The sequence below is a fragment of the Mchenga conophoros genome, linkage group LG3 (genome assembly GCF_057382185.1).
Source record: "Mchenga conophoros isolate Kocher_MC1m ecotype Shallow Benthic linkage group LG3, M_conophoros_male_GT1.1, whole genome shotgun sequence".
Taxonomy (NCBI): Eukaryota; Metazoa; Chordata; class Actinopteri; order Cichliformes; family Cichlidae; genus Mchenga; species Mchenga conophoros.
The window spans coordinates 75,963,838-75,977,220 of NC_140528.1; the positions used below are offsets into that span (position 1 = coordinate 75,963,838).

The 13,383-nt window shown below is 38.9% G+C and overlaps 1 protein-coding gene across 3 annotated transcripts in view; it reads right to left on the reverse strand.

Annotated features, from left to right (window-relative positions):
* The window catches only part of dnah2 (dynein, axonemal, heavy chain 2), a 61,309-nt gene extending 49,485 nt beyond the window's left edge, over positions 1-11,824 (reverse strand). For 2 of the 3 annotated variants that reach the window (XM_085267299.1, XM_085267297.1), the window contains exons 1-17: positions 11,632-11,824; positions 11,345-11,418; positions 11,059-11,223; positions 10,643-10,877; positions 9,775-9,885; positions 9,105-9,343; positions 8,690-8,881; positions 7,562-7,719; positions 5,463-5,550; positions 4,785-4,990; positions 4,273-4,402; positions 3,599-3,781; positions 3,270-3,478; positions 1,170-1,316; positions 640-796; positions 333-442; positions 91-220 (exon numbers count right to left, since the gene is read on the reverse strand). In XM_085267299.1, the coding sequence (XP_085123425.1) occupies positions 91-220; positions 333-442; positions 640-796; positions 1,170-1,316; positions 3,270-3,478; positions 3,599-3,781; positions 4,273-4,402; positions 4,785-4,990; positions 5,463-5,550; positions 7,562-7,719; positions 8,690-8,881; positions 9,105-9,343; positions 9,775-9,885; positions 10,643-10,877; positions 11,059-11,223; positions 11,345-11,377 (2,493 nt within the window). In that variant the 5' untranslated portion in view covers positions 11,378-11,418; positions 11,632-11,824. The other variant, XM_085267298.1, reaches the window with a different exon arrangement.
* Positions 11,825-13,383: the final 1,559 nt, after the last annotated feature.

Below are 13,383 nucleotides of genomic sequence, written 5' to 3' on the forward strand. Positions count from 1 at the left end.
TAAAAACCATTTCACAATTTTAACATACAAAATACTGCAATAGAAACTAATATTATTATTATTATTATGGCAGATGAACAGAGGACATACCTCAGGTCCATCATCTGCCAAGATGTCATAGATCCGGGTCATGATATTGACAATATCCTGGTGTGCTGAGCGAAGTATTTGGAGAATGTTCTGCAGGTGAGCCTTCTGGTCATCCTCAAACTCCAGATTCCTAAATGAAAATAATTGAATTAAATAAATAATACTTTACATTGAATTTATTTTATGTATTTATTAGACAGACTTGTAATGTAATGAAAATGAGTTGTTAAATCAGTTCTTACCTGTACACAGTTTTTCCATCCAGTTTAACCAGAAGTGCTTCACTAATCTGATGACAGTGTTTGAAGATGGACTGACTGGACACTTTGTAATTATCAATTATCACATGGAGCTGAAAGTAAGAGGACAGTAGAGGGAAGAAGACAAGTGAAGCTGCTAAGTAAGACTCATCCACAGAGGTTTATTACAGGTTCAAAAAAATACGCTACAGATAAGGAAAATGTGATTGTTGCTAGTTTAGTTACTGTTGTCACCAGTCTGAGGCTCAAAAGAAAAATATCTGTAAGTGGTGAACTGCAATCTTACAACCTTGTCAACATGCAGGAGACAGTCACGGATGAAGATGTTAGAAGCTCCTTTAGACAACCACAGGAGTTTGGTCAGACCCGGCTGGATCTTCTTATCAATGAAACGTATTCTCTCCCGAAAAAGACCCAACTCCTCAGGAGAGAGCATTTCTGTGATCCTGGGACCCACAGATAAATATGTTTTTCTACTGACTGAATAATATCTGAACAGGCAGGATTATCAAATACAGCATGTACATCTTTCTCTGTGCTTGTAGGTGTGTAAATGTGCGAAATTATGAATCCATTTTAAAGTCTTACAAGTGTTGATCAGTATTGGTGTCACGCGTTTCATTTTGTATAAAAGTGTAAGCACACAGGACCTTTAATTTAAGTGATTTTCTTTAGCTCACTGATTAATAATCTTCTTATAGTGCTCACAATTACAAGGATGTTAATTCACAAGACGTGTTCACAACACAAAAACTGGTCAAGCTCTCCAGATGAATGGTGATGCTGTGTAATGCTGCAAGCGAGTGTTCCAAGTCAGACCTGTTATACTCGCGGACCAGCAGCAGTACTTGCTGCCTCAGGCCTCTGAGGTCATCTCTGTCCTGGTAAATGTCAGATACACTCTGGGGGATCTCAAACTTTAGTCGATCCCAGCACTGGATCTCAGAGAACAGATTCAACAGGTCGCTAGACAAAAAAGATACAAAATAACAATACAGAGTAAGTACATTAAAATGTAAAGTTGTACGTAAATCTCTGGAGACCCCTGGGAAATTATACACTTTAATGACTGTTTTAAGCTAAAACATTAAGTACACTGCCTCCAGTAAACAGCTATCTTGTTGGAAACATTTCAAGTATAACTTCTGCAGTAGGGGAGACCGGGGATAGTTGTAACGTGGGTCAGTTGTAACACTTCCAATTTCTCCAATCAGGGCTAAGTTTCAAATGATGTTGTACTAGAAGACAATACAGGGAGTGCAGAATTATTAGGCAAATGAGTATTTTGTCCACATCATCCTCTTCATGCATGTTGTCTTACTCCAAGCTGTATAGGCTCGAAAGCCTACTACCAATTAAGCATATTAGGTGATGTGCATCTCTGTAATGAGAAGGGGTGTGGTCTAATGACATCAACACCCTATATCAGGTGTGCATAATTATTAGGCAACGTCCTTTCCTTTGGCAAAATGGGTCAAAAGAAGGACTTGACAGGCTCAGAAAAGTCAAAAATAGTGAGATATCTTGCAGAGGGATGCAGCAGTCTCAAAATTGCAAAGCTTCTGAAGCGTGATCATCGAACAATCAAGCGTTTCATTCAAAATAGTCAACAGGGTCGCAAGAAGCGTGTGGAAAAACCAAGGCGCAAAATAACTGCCCATGAACTGAGAAAAGTCAAGCATGCAGCTGCCAAGATGCCACTTGCCACCAGTTTGGCCATATTTCAGAGCTGCAACATCACTGGAGTGCCCAAAAGCACAAGGTGTGCAATACTCAGAGACATGGCCAAGGTAAGAAAGGCTGAAAGACGACCACCACTGAACAAGACACACAAGCTGAAACGTCAAGACTGGGCCAAGAAATATCTCAAGACTGGTTTTTCTAAGGTTTTATGGACTGATGAAATGAGAGTGAGTCTTGATGGGCCAGATGGATGGGCCGTGGCTGGATTGGTAAAGGGCAGAGAGCTCCAGTCCGACTCAGACGCCAGCAAGGTGGAGGTGGAGTACTGGTTTGGGCTGGTATCATCAAAGATGAGCTTGTGGGGCCTTTTCGGGTTGAGGATGGAGTCAAGCTCAACTCCCAGTCCTACTGCCAGTTTCTGGAAGACACCTTCTTCAAGCAGTGGTACAGGAAGAAGTCTGCATCCTTCAAGAAAAACATGATTTTCATGCAGGACAGTGCTCCATCACACGCGTCCAAGTACTCCACAGCGTGGCTGGCAAGAAAGGGTATAAAAGAAGAAAAACTAATGACATGGCCTCCTTGTTCACCTGATCTGAACCCCATTGAGAACCTGTGGTCCATCATCAAATGTGAGATTTACAAGGAGGGAAAACAGTACACCTCTCTGAACAGTGTCTGGGAGGCTGTGGTTGCTGCTGCACGCAATGTTGATGGTGAACAGATCAAAACACTGACAGAATCCATGGATGGCAGGCTTTTGAGTGTCCTTGCAAAGAAAGGTGGCTATATTGGTCGCTGATTTGTTTTTGTTTTGTTTTTGAATCTCAGAAATGTATATTTGTGAATGTGGAGATGTTATATTGGTTTCACTGGTAAAAATCAATAATTGAAATGGGTATATGTTTGTTTTTTGTTAAGTTGCCTAATAACTATGCACAGTAATAGTCACCTGCACACACAGATATCCCCCTAAAATAGCTAAAACTAAAAACAAACTAAAAACTACTTCCAAAAACATTCAGCTTTGATATTAATGAGTTTTTTGGGTTCATTGAGAACATGGTTGTTGTTCAATAATAAAATTATTCCTCAAAAATACAACTTGCCTAATAATTCTGCACTCCCTGTATTTACCATCAGTTATAGTGCATCTAGGTTTATTACACAGAGTTTAGCATGTAAGCTTTGTACCTCTTGTGTTTAAGTCATGTGTGCTCGTGTTGTTTGACCCACTTGTCAAAGTTGATGTCCAGCTTCTTGTCCTTGCAGCGCACCATGAGTGGCTGCTCCAGGCGTTTGAGATACTGCACATCCAACTTCTGAGTCCATTCACTGAAGTTCTTCCTCACAATCTCATCCAGAATTTGCATAGTTTGACCACAGGTGGTAAGTAACTCCTTGCAGGTCTGAGAATCCAGTATTAAGTGGGCCTTCTGAAGCACCTGGAGGCAAAGGAAAGCAAACAGAGTAGAGGAGATGGAAGTAAGGTTGGTTAGTGATTGCAGAAAGCAATAATTGTGTACTAAAAATCAAAGGTCTTTCTTGTTGTCTAAACGCCTCACCTCCATGAATCTCTCTAACTGATGTCTTTGGGCCATCACCCAGTAGACCTGGCCTGCTTTCCGGGGCATATGATCAGGGTAAAACATTGAGGTCTGGTTCAGCTCTTTGTTTCCGATTTTAAGCTCTTTGTAAAAGATATTGAAGGTTTCCTCCAGCTTCTCTTCTACAGTGCGCTTAATGGACTGTGATGGAAGAATTCAAAGATACATGTTATGATGGTAACAGAAAAAAATAGGGCAAAGAGAAAAGTTTAGCTGTAATGAAAACAGAAAAATAGCATTTGATTGATCATTGCACTGAATGAAATCTGTAATTGGAACAAATCTGAAGGTCTCTAGTACAACAAAAGCAAACTATTCACCCATGTGTGCAACTGCTTTTACTCTAACAAACACACAAACTTGAGCACAGCAATTTATTCACCCCGTTATCATGGCAAAGTGTGTAATACGCTGCTCCATCGTGTCTTTGGACACATGTGCAGAAGTTGCAGTCACAGCAGGGTTTTGCCATGATACTGGGTTGATTTATTAGAATTAGCAACGCAGGACCAGATATTAACCTGTAACATTTAATTAAAAACAAATGAAAATGTGTTACATTGTTTAATACAAATTTAGCCAATGATAAAACTTGTGTAACTGTTTCTGTGAATGTCTTTGTGAAAGCGTACCTTGCGAGCGAACAAAGGCGTAAAGACGTCAAGGAGCCGAATTCCTTCCTCAACTGTGTTCCCTGTCGTAAACACTGAACCAATCAGGCCCTGAATCTTCATCTCCAGATCTTTTACAAACGCACAAAACCTGTACACATGCATACACACACCAAAACATGTCTACAAGCCAAAATACTTAATGAATTTAGCAAAAGCATGCTAACAGAAGTGTAGACACGCATACTAACACTGATATCCGCAGAGACGCATTAATGTAGAGGAGAAGTTAAAATCGTGTAGGGATGTATTAACATAATGAGCATCCAGAGGTAATATCAGAAAAACAGCTTTTATATTTGTTCACCTTCTGCCAAACCACTCATTTGGGTTGCATAGGTTCTGGTGCTCCCTTTATTTAACTGCCCGTGGCTCCCCACAAACAACAATTATATTTTATAAACATGAAAAAACCCTTTCAAACTATTATATTCCACATTCATTTGATTATTTTAAAACAAACAAAGCTTAACCTGTTGAATTCATTGCACCATGTGGTATCCTTGACATCAAGTATGCCCTTGTCAACAGAGCGTAGTTTTTCCAGGCTGCGATGGAAGTCGCTTTCATTCTTCAGGAGGGTGCCAGTAAACCCTGGTCCCTTGCAACCACCTAAGCATGGCAGAGCCCTCTGCTGACCATCCTCCCAGCGGGCAAACTGATGCTGGCAGTCACATATCTGTGAGCAGACAAGAGAAGCTAATAATCTCATATCAAACAACATATATATCTATCCCACACACGGGATTTTCTGAAATTATATTGGAGGTGATCACCTGCTGACTCATAAGACTACCTATAAAGTTGTCAACAATAAAGGCCACCTTACTCACACAAATGAACAAACTGTCACTATAATACTGTTTAAGAAATTGTATTTAAATAGAAACAAAATTTCTTTTCAGTTTTTGTTCTGGGTGTTTTGTCATTAGTCTCCATTTTACAGGAGCCCAAGCTGCTTTTATAGAAGAGTTCTGTCTACAGAAGAGCTACTGAAAGAGTAGGATAGCACAAGGTGGGTGCCATTTTTTCCTTTCTTTTTTTGAAACATGTCTTTTTAGTATTGTTCCTTTGCTCATGATGGTTAACCTGATAATTGTGATTCAGTATGCAGTGTTACTTGTTCTGTGCTACCGAGAGAAAATATTTACCTCAATTAGGTCTCTGAGCCTCTGAACATACGACTCAATCACCACGATAAACGTTGTTTTGTCCAGGACCCAGCCTTTTCGGGAATACCTGATGTGAATGAAAAAGGATAAAGATAAAGGAAAAGGCTAGAACAACGGAGCAAAGAGAGCAAAGAGAAACAGAAAAAAAGGCAGAAAATGGGCTTGGATGACTGGAGGTTGGTGGGCAACACTAAAAATGAAATGGTTTTTCATTTTATAATATATCTTTAGAGGTTATAAATAGGACGAGTGAAGTTTATCAATTGTGAAATCTTTAAAAAGAAAAAGTACACTGTATATATCAGTGGTCCCCAACATTTTTTGCACCACGGTCCGGCCTTTAAGGTGTCGTAGATGAATACAACAACATAAAACCAGTACTGGTACCAAAAAAAAGAAGATTTATTCATAACACACAGGAAAATAACCAGGGAATCTGAGTAAATGATAAAAACATTAAAAAAATAGTGCTAAAAAACGATAACAACCCTGAAAACCATAAACTTCACACCTGAGCCTCAACTCTTGCGGCTCGGTACCAAACGACTCACGGACTCATGGAAAAAGTCTGGAAACTGTGTAAAATGTAAATAAAACAGTATTCAAGGTCTTGTACATCTCAAAAATCTACATTTTAATCACAATAGAACAGAATAACAGATGTTTAAACTGAGAATGTGTTTCATTTAAAGAACAACATTCATTTTGAATTTGATAGCAACACGTGTCTAAAAAGTTCGGATGGGGTCATGTTTGCCACTGTGTAGCTCCCCTCTTCTTTTAACAACAGTCTGTAAGCATCTGTGAACTGAGGAGAACAGCTGCTGGACATTCATGTCCGATAGAGGATTCTAGCTGCTCTACATCTTCTTTGTTCTTCTTTGTCATATTTTTCTTTCAAGATGCGCCAAACGTTTTGGTTGGTGAAAGGTCTGAACTTCTACTGCGAAGCCACGATGTTGTAATAGATGCAGGATGTGGTTTGTCTTACTGAAATATGCGAGGCCTTCCCTGACAAAGACACCATCTGGATGGGAGCATGTATGCTGCTCTAAAACTTGTGTATTCCTTTCAGCACTGATGGTGCCTTTCCAGATGTGCAAGCTACCAATTCCATAGGCACCACGCACCATCAGGCTTTTGAACTGAGCACTGATAACCAGATGATACCTCTCTCCTCTTTAGTGCAGGGGATGTGGTGTCTTTCCAAAAAGAATTTTAAATTTGGATTCGTCTGACCACAGAACAGTTTTCCACTTTGCCTCAGTCCATCTTAAATGAGCTTTGGCCCAGAGAAGATGGCATTTCTGCATCATGTTCACATGTGGCTTCTTCTTTGCACGGTAGAGCTTTAATCTGCACTTGTGGATGGCATGGTTAACTGTGTTTACATACAGTCATTTCTGGAAGCATTCCTGATTCTATGTAGTGATTTTCATGACAGAAACATGCATGTTGCTGTTTTTTTGTTTGTTTGTTTTCTTTAATGCAGATCCCCAAGTGCCCAAAGACACAGGCTTAATATTGATTTTTAGCCTTGTCCTTTGTGCACAGAGTTTTTTTCCACATCCTCTGAATCTTTTGATTATATTATGTAGTTGGCAAGATATTCCAAGTCTTTGCAGTTTGACCTGGAGAAACATTATTCTGAAACTGTTTCACATTTGATAGTTTTTTTGTTCTTTGTGTATTTTATGTTCAATATAGGTATTTGTTGTGCCTGAAAATGAACAAATAAATGAATGAATGAATGAATGAATGAACCTCTGACCACCAAACTGCCTCTCTAAGATACTCAATCACTTTACTGACTGACTGTTATCCGTTAACCTAATTAACTACAAAATGTTCCTCCAGCTTTTTGGAATTCAGCTTTTATTTCAAGGTTGAGAACAAAATACAAGAAGATCTGAGGTGATGATCACTGTAACCAACATGGCTGAACTTATTTAAGTAAATATGAACCTAAATATGAATTTAGGTTCAAGTTCAGACTAACTATATACAACATATTTAGGAATTTAAAACAATCAAGAAAACTCTGTTTTGTATTTCTATGCATGTAAAATTTCTCCTACTTGTGATGAATTTTTGAGGCACGGAGGTAAACTTCCTTCCAGATCAGGCAACACTGCATGCAGTCGCTGAGGATTTGTTTGCTAGATAACACGTAGCCTTCAAAAATCCTGTCCAGACAGATCCTTTGAGAGCACAGACGGATGATCTCATTAGTCATCTGCAACACAGGGACATATAGTTTAAGTATTTGGCAGCTGAGCTTTTTCTTGCTCTTATTAACTTATTATAAGGAGAACAAAGAAAGCATCGCCCGTCTGCTACTTGTTAAATTACCCCAGTCACAGGTCATTACCCTGCAGCCTTCAAGATTTACAGATTATATGAATTATATTAACCAGACAAAGTGAATCTGAGCAAAAAAAAAAAAAAAAGTAATGCAAGCATGCTAACTCAAAACATAATAATTTTATAATTATTATAATTTATCCCTCTGCTTGTGGAGCTGTCATTTTAAATGTAAAAATAAGTCGTGCAATGAAAATGATCAGATATTTTATTTGGTCCATTGACTTGCTAGATATCAGAACTCTGATGTCTACATATTCAAAACGGGTGCTCATGGTCTCTCTGATGATGATGATGGTGATGATGATGAGCACCAGCATGTGAGAAAAAGAAGGCACAACAACAGAAAATAATACAGCTTAAAAAGGTGCTCCTAGAAAAACATTTTATCACAAAATGAAAATATGTGATAAGTAAATAACAGAACAATGTATAACACAGTCAGCTGCCTTTCAAGTGATTCTCTTGGCCCACAGATGGACTTCAGTTTTAGGTTTATTTAAATAAAGCTGATATAGTTTATATAGCTTCTATTGTAGCTATGATGAAAAACAACCAGTATGAGCACTCCACATTTGATATATAGTGTATGACAAGTTAGATACAATCCACCAAATCTACAATGAAAGTACCAGAGCTTTTATATAAACACTGTTTTTCATTTTGATATTTAGGCTATTACACAGTACAAGCCAGAGATAATAGATAAGAATTAGCCGAAAGTGTTATGTTAATGAGCACTGACCTGTCAAAATAAAATCCATAAAATGAACTGTATCATGAAAAGGACACTGGTTTAAGTCTAATGTTGAAATCTAGCGAGAGTTTAACATTTCAGGTACCTGGCGGAAGAAGTTGACGATCCTCTCACTGGTATTGTAGTGGGGGGAGTTGATCCAGATGATTCGAATGAGACTGACAATGTGTTTAAACTTGGAAGCAATTTGACTTGGTTTAAGCTGCTCAAGCTCTTCGCAAGGCTCCTTCAATATGGACAAGAAGGTCAGATTTGACTGGGCCTGAAGAGAACAATCCTGGGCAGAACACACACACAAAGTCAAGGTGAAATGAATGATTACTACTATTATTTCAGTCACATTCACCAAAGCTTTCACGTTCACATATTGAGGCCTTCCAGCTAGACTGCAACATACGAAGCACAACACTTTGTGCTTATGATGCTATTTGTTTTGTAAATAAAATGTTGACATTATTTGGATTAAATCTTTATTATAAGCTGACTTTGCGCAGATTTACCTGTATTTCATGGGCCAGCTGACAGAAGCGCTGTACATACAGAGACTTTGCAACCTGGAGGATGTTCTGGATGTGCTTGACCCCTGGCTTCTGTAGCTGCCGGCTGATGTTCAACAGCTGGGTAGAGCGAGTCTTCCAGAAGGATATCTCCCGCAGTGGACCACAGCTGTCTCTCATGTTCACAATGTCTTGCGCATTTAGTAGCTCCTTGATTTGATCAGTCCAGTGGATCATTACAACTAAAACATGTAGAACATGTGAATGGAGGACACAGGAAATTAAGGTAGGAACAAACAATATAGAAAAGACACATAATAAGTAGACATAAACTAGTGGTGTTATGCTATAACTACTAAGCATGACTACAGAAATGTCATGGATATGAGAATGCAACAGAGTTCTGAACATAGATGATGGAAATAGAAAGAAGCAGCCAAAAACATGAACAGGTGCAAATTTTGTAAGATGGACCTTGAATGAAATAAAATCACTGGAGAGCCTGAGACAGAAAGCTCATGGTGCAGTTTCAATGTTGTCTTCAGTATAAAGTCAGAGAACAGACATTTGTAAGTGTGAGCCTTTTAACCCATACCCTTCAGAGACACATGGAAACCAAAAGCAACCCTTGTCAGCTGCATGCAGATGCATACAAATAGCGCCGCTAGCTTACTTTCCATTCTCTGTATCAGCTTCCTGTCCTTGCTGGCCTCCTCAGCACTGCACTGCAGGCCTTCCATTGGGATGTAGAGAACAGTGTTCCCAAACTTCCTATGTACATCATCTGTTCAAAAAGAAAATAAAATTACACCACATGTGTAATGCTCATATGTGACCATCAACTACTCACGGCATCAACTGAAGTCATCTGACAAGTTCCATTCTCTTCATCCTTCCTACCTATAGTCCTGTTACACAGCACAATCTGCACGCAGAGGCCCATAAAATACCTTTCCCTCCATTTAAAGAAATACTGTATGCATACTATAAATAGACAATTCACAGTCACAGGGGAGCTTGATTGAATCACTTCTGTTTAACAATGCTCACCAGCCAGTGGGGTTGAGCTTGAATGATTTTGCAGGAATATTGGGAGACATATCCAAGAAAAGCTAAGCTTGCCTTCCGTATTTATCATCAAGAGTACAAGGCACTGGTACAAACGTACATTATACTATGTAAGCCTAAAGTCAAACTGGAAAGCAGCAAAAAGTCGGAAGTAAAAGATACGTGTGATTTTCACTGCCTATATTAAGGATTTGCAGATTGGAAGCATAAACAAGCAGGGGTGGGGGGGACATATTTGTAGAAGCAGAACTACTTCTGTTAAGTAAGATGAGGAAAAATACTTCAAAGGAAGTTGACAAAACTGCCTGTGTAGACTCTTCTTTAATGAGCCCTAAAGAGTCTCAATGACAAATCATAGTGCGAAAAGCAAAGCTAAATAACTTGAAAGAAGTCAAATAAACCGTATAATGTGAGACTAAGTGTTGAAAGAGTGAAATGCCTGTTTCTTTTTTTAAAAAAAAAAATTTGCCCACCTGTAAGGCTGGCGAGATATAAGTGCATGTGTTTGGTATAGCTGTCCTTGATGCTCTGCTCCCTGTAGGCACTAATGGCAACTGGGGGGGCGTGCAAACAGGTCATGTCTTGAAGCAGCCTCTGGATGGGGTTGCCTCGCACCGTGCCAAACTGTATGGCTGTATCAAACGTTTCTAGTGTGATTATGGCTTCTGGCACACGGACAAAATAGGACAACTGCCCTACCACCTCTCCCTATGAAGATAAATATTCAGATGCAGTGGTGAAAGAGACAGAAAAAGAAGGAAAAGGGGGCGACAGAATTAACAAACAAAACATTAGGCACTTTTATATTTTCCCCTCAAACATTACAAGACCAGTAAAATCAACTGAAATAAATCACCATACACAATGCTGAGAGGAAAGAGTGTTGTACCAGTAAGGGCATCGAGTACTCCACCCGAAGTCCAACCTTGGTGTCCAGGTAGACTACCATGGTTGTGATAGAGGCGTCTTCAATGAACTGATCCACAGCTTTCTCATTCTCCTCTGTCCATGATTCTTCGGTTACACCAGAAATAGCCACACAGTCGATGAACAACTTAGATGATAGTGAGATGAAAGGATGAGTATGTGTAGAGGAGTGGGGAGGAAAAGTTGATTAATAATTGCCACAACTCGTTAAGGTGGAAGAAAAAGTTTAATTTCTAAATCACAGTCACCTGACGAATAGCCTTAGAGTATTCCTCTTCCATTTCTTCTTTTTTCCGTCAAGCTTTCTGTTCTTTCTCTATGGCTGTGAAAGATTAAGGACACGAATATACGACACAGGCTACAGTGCAGCAGTGAATTGAAGCATCAAGTTTAAAACACACACACACACACACGCACACACACATGTATATAGTTTAGTAAACCATTATGATTAAGTTACTGTAGCATGAGTGTTACAGACTAGCTTACCACATACTAGTTTAGGCAGTTGGTAAAGTTTTAGCGACGTCGTTACCTTTGGAGAGAAGTCTTCGGCAGCAAAAATATTTACTTCACCTTTCTATTTAAACCCTCCGACATGACAGCTGTAACCCGGTAAAAAAAACACACCAAAACATTTCCGTGAGGTCATTGTGACCGAACTTAAATCGGTAATTACACAAATGTTCGTCTATCTGGTCCTTCCTGTCCCTTTACAGTGAACCATGTGTGTGCTCGTCACCTTGGAAACCTTTGGTTGCCAGGGGAACCCACGTGGACTGGGGCTGAGCGCGGCAGACACGTGAGCGATATTGTTGGCAATACTGTTTTTGTTTTTTCCTTCCACAGTATATACAACTACAAATGCGTTTTTCTGGGGTTGTTGGAAGATTTATTTTGTAATTGTAAAATTTGTAATTTTTTCTACATCCTGTATGATCAGAAGCGTATTGCCAGTGCACATGGGCGCTTTCATATATTCAAGATTCAAGAGCTATAGTAAACGTGCACACAGGTGTTGGTAATCATATTAATTCTGTGCCTAAATGAAATAAAACCTTGAATCGTTTAATTACTAATATGTGTTTTTCTACCTCATTGGTGGAAAATATGGCGTCAAATCCGACCAACAACATGATTTTGTAAAATAAAAGTTCAGAGAAGGAAGATGTACATACTGGACTTTGACTGTATTTTCTCCTTAAGAATAAATGAAGTAAGTAAAAGATAAACTACTCAATGACCGAAGATGAGATTTTATTTATTTATTGTTTCGCCTTAGGTATTCTGTTAAATTTCTGGAATGCATAATTTATTGACAAACCAGTATGAACCAGTATGAATGAATGAGCCAGTAAATGAATAAACAAACCTTTTCCACGGATTAACAGAATATTTCTGTTTTTAGGAACAAAGTCCAAGTGATCTGCTCATACTAAAAACTTGTGTAGTGTAATATAAGAGAGTAAAAAAGTGACAAAATTTACATGGGTGAAGGTGTACTGATGTTGTAGCGATAGTGAGATTAAGAAGATTATATACGATTTAAAAGTGAAAAAGATTTCTAACAATAACGTCACTTTATGTAAGGCATATTAGCTGCAGAATGTTTAGTATTTGTATATTGTTAAACACTCATTTTTTTCTCTTAGATTTGAAACTTACTTAGACCTTAATGAAGTCCACAGTAAAGAACAATAGTTCAAATTTGGAATAAGCCTGACTTCATTTAAATTCTACATACTGTCGAATGTGCCCCATACACCTTTCACCACTGAACAATGGACTGTATGTGCACAGTCACAATAAGCTTTGTCTGATATGAGGCAAAGGAAGCCTGTGTTTGGTCTTTGAGGGCGACAATCCTTAAATCTGAATACAACCTTGAACTCAGACTCCTCTCATTACAGGATTATTCATCCTCCCAGCTTACTTTCTTCAGGGTCCCTTCTCTTGTTTTTATTTGCCTCCCTTTCAGTCCTTTCCAGTGGGGAAGTCTGGGCTTTCTCTTCGTCTCTCACCCGAATGAACAACTCCAAACATCTTGTCTCTGAAGCGTCATTAGAATTCATTTGTTTGAATAGGTTAGTTTCTCCTTCAGTCACTGCCTCCTTCAGTTTGGGAAAAAGACCTCTTTGTATAAAATGAATTACTTCAACTTGATTAACTGAATCGTTTGCACGTGTGCTAACCTGGGTATTTGTCACATTTCTATCCGAACATGAGCCTATGAAGTCACGGAGAGATGTAATTAGTGCAGACCAGAAATGAATGAATTAAGCTTTTA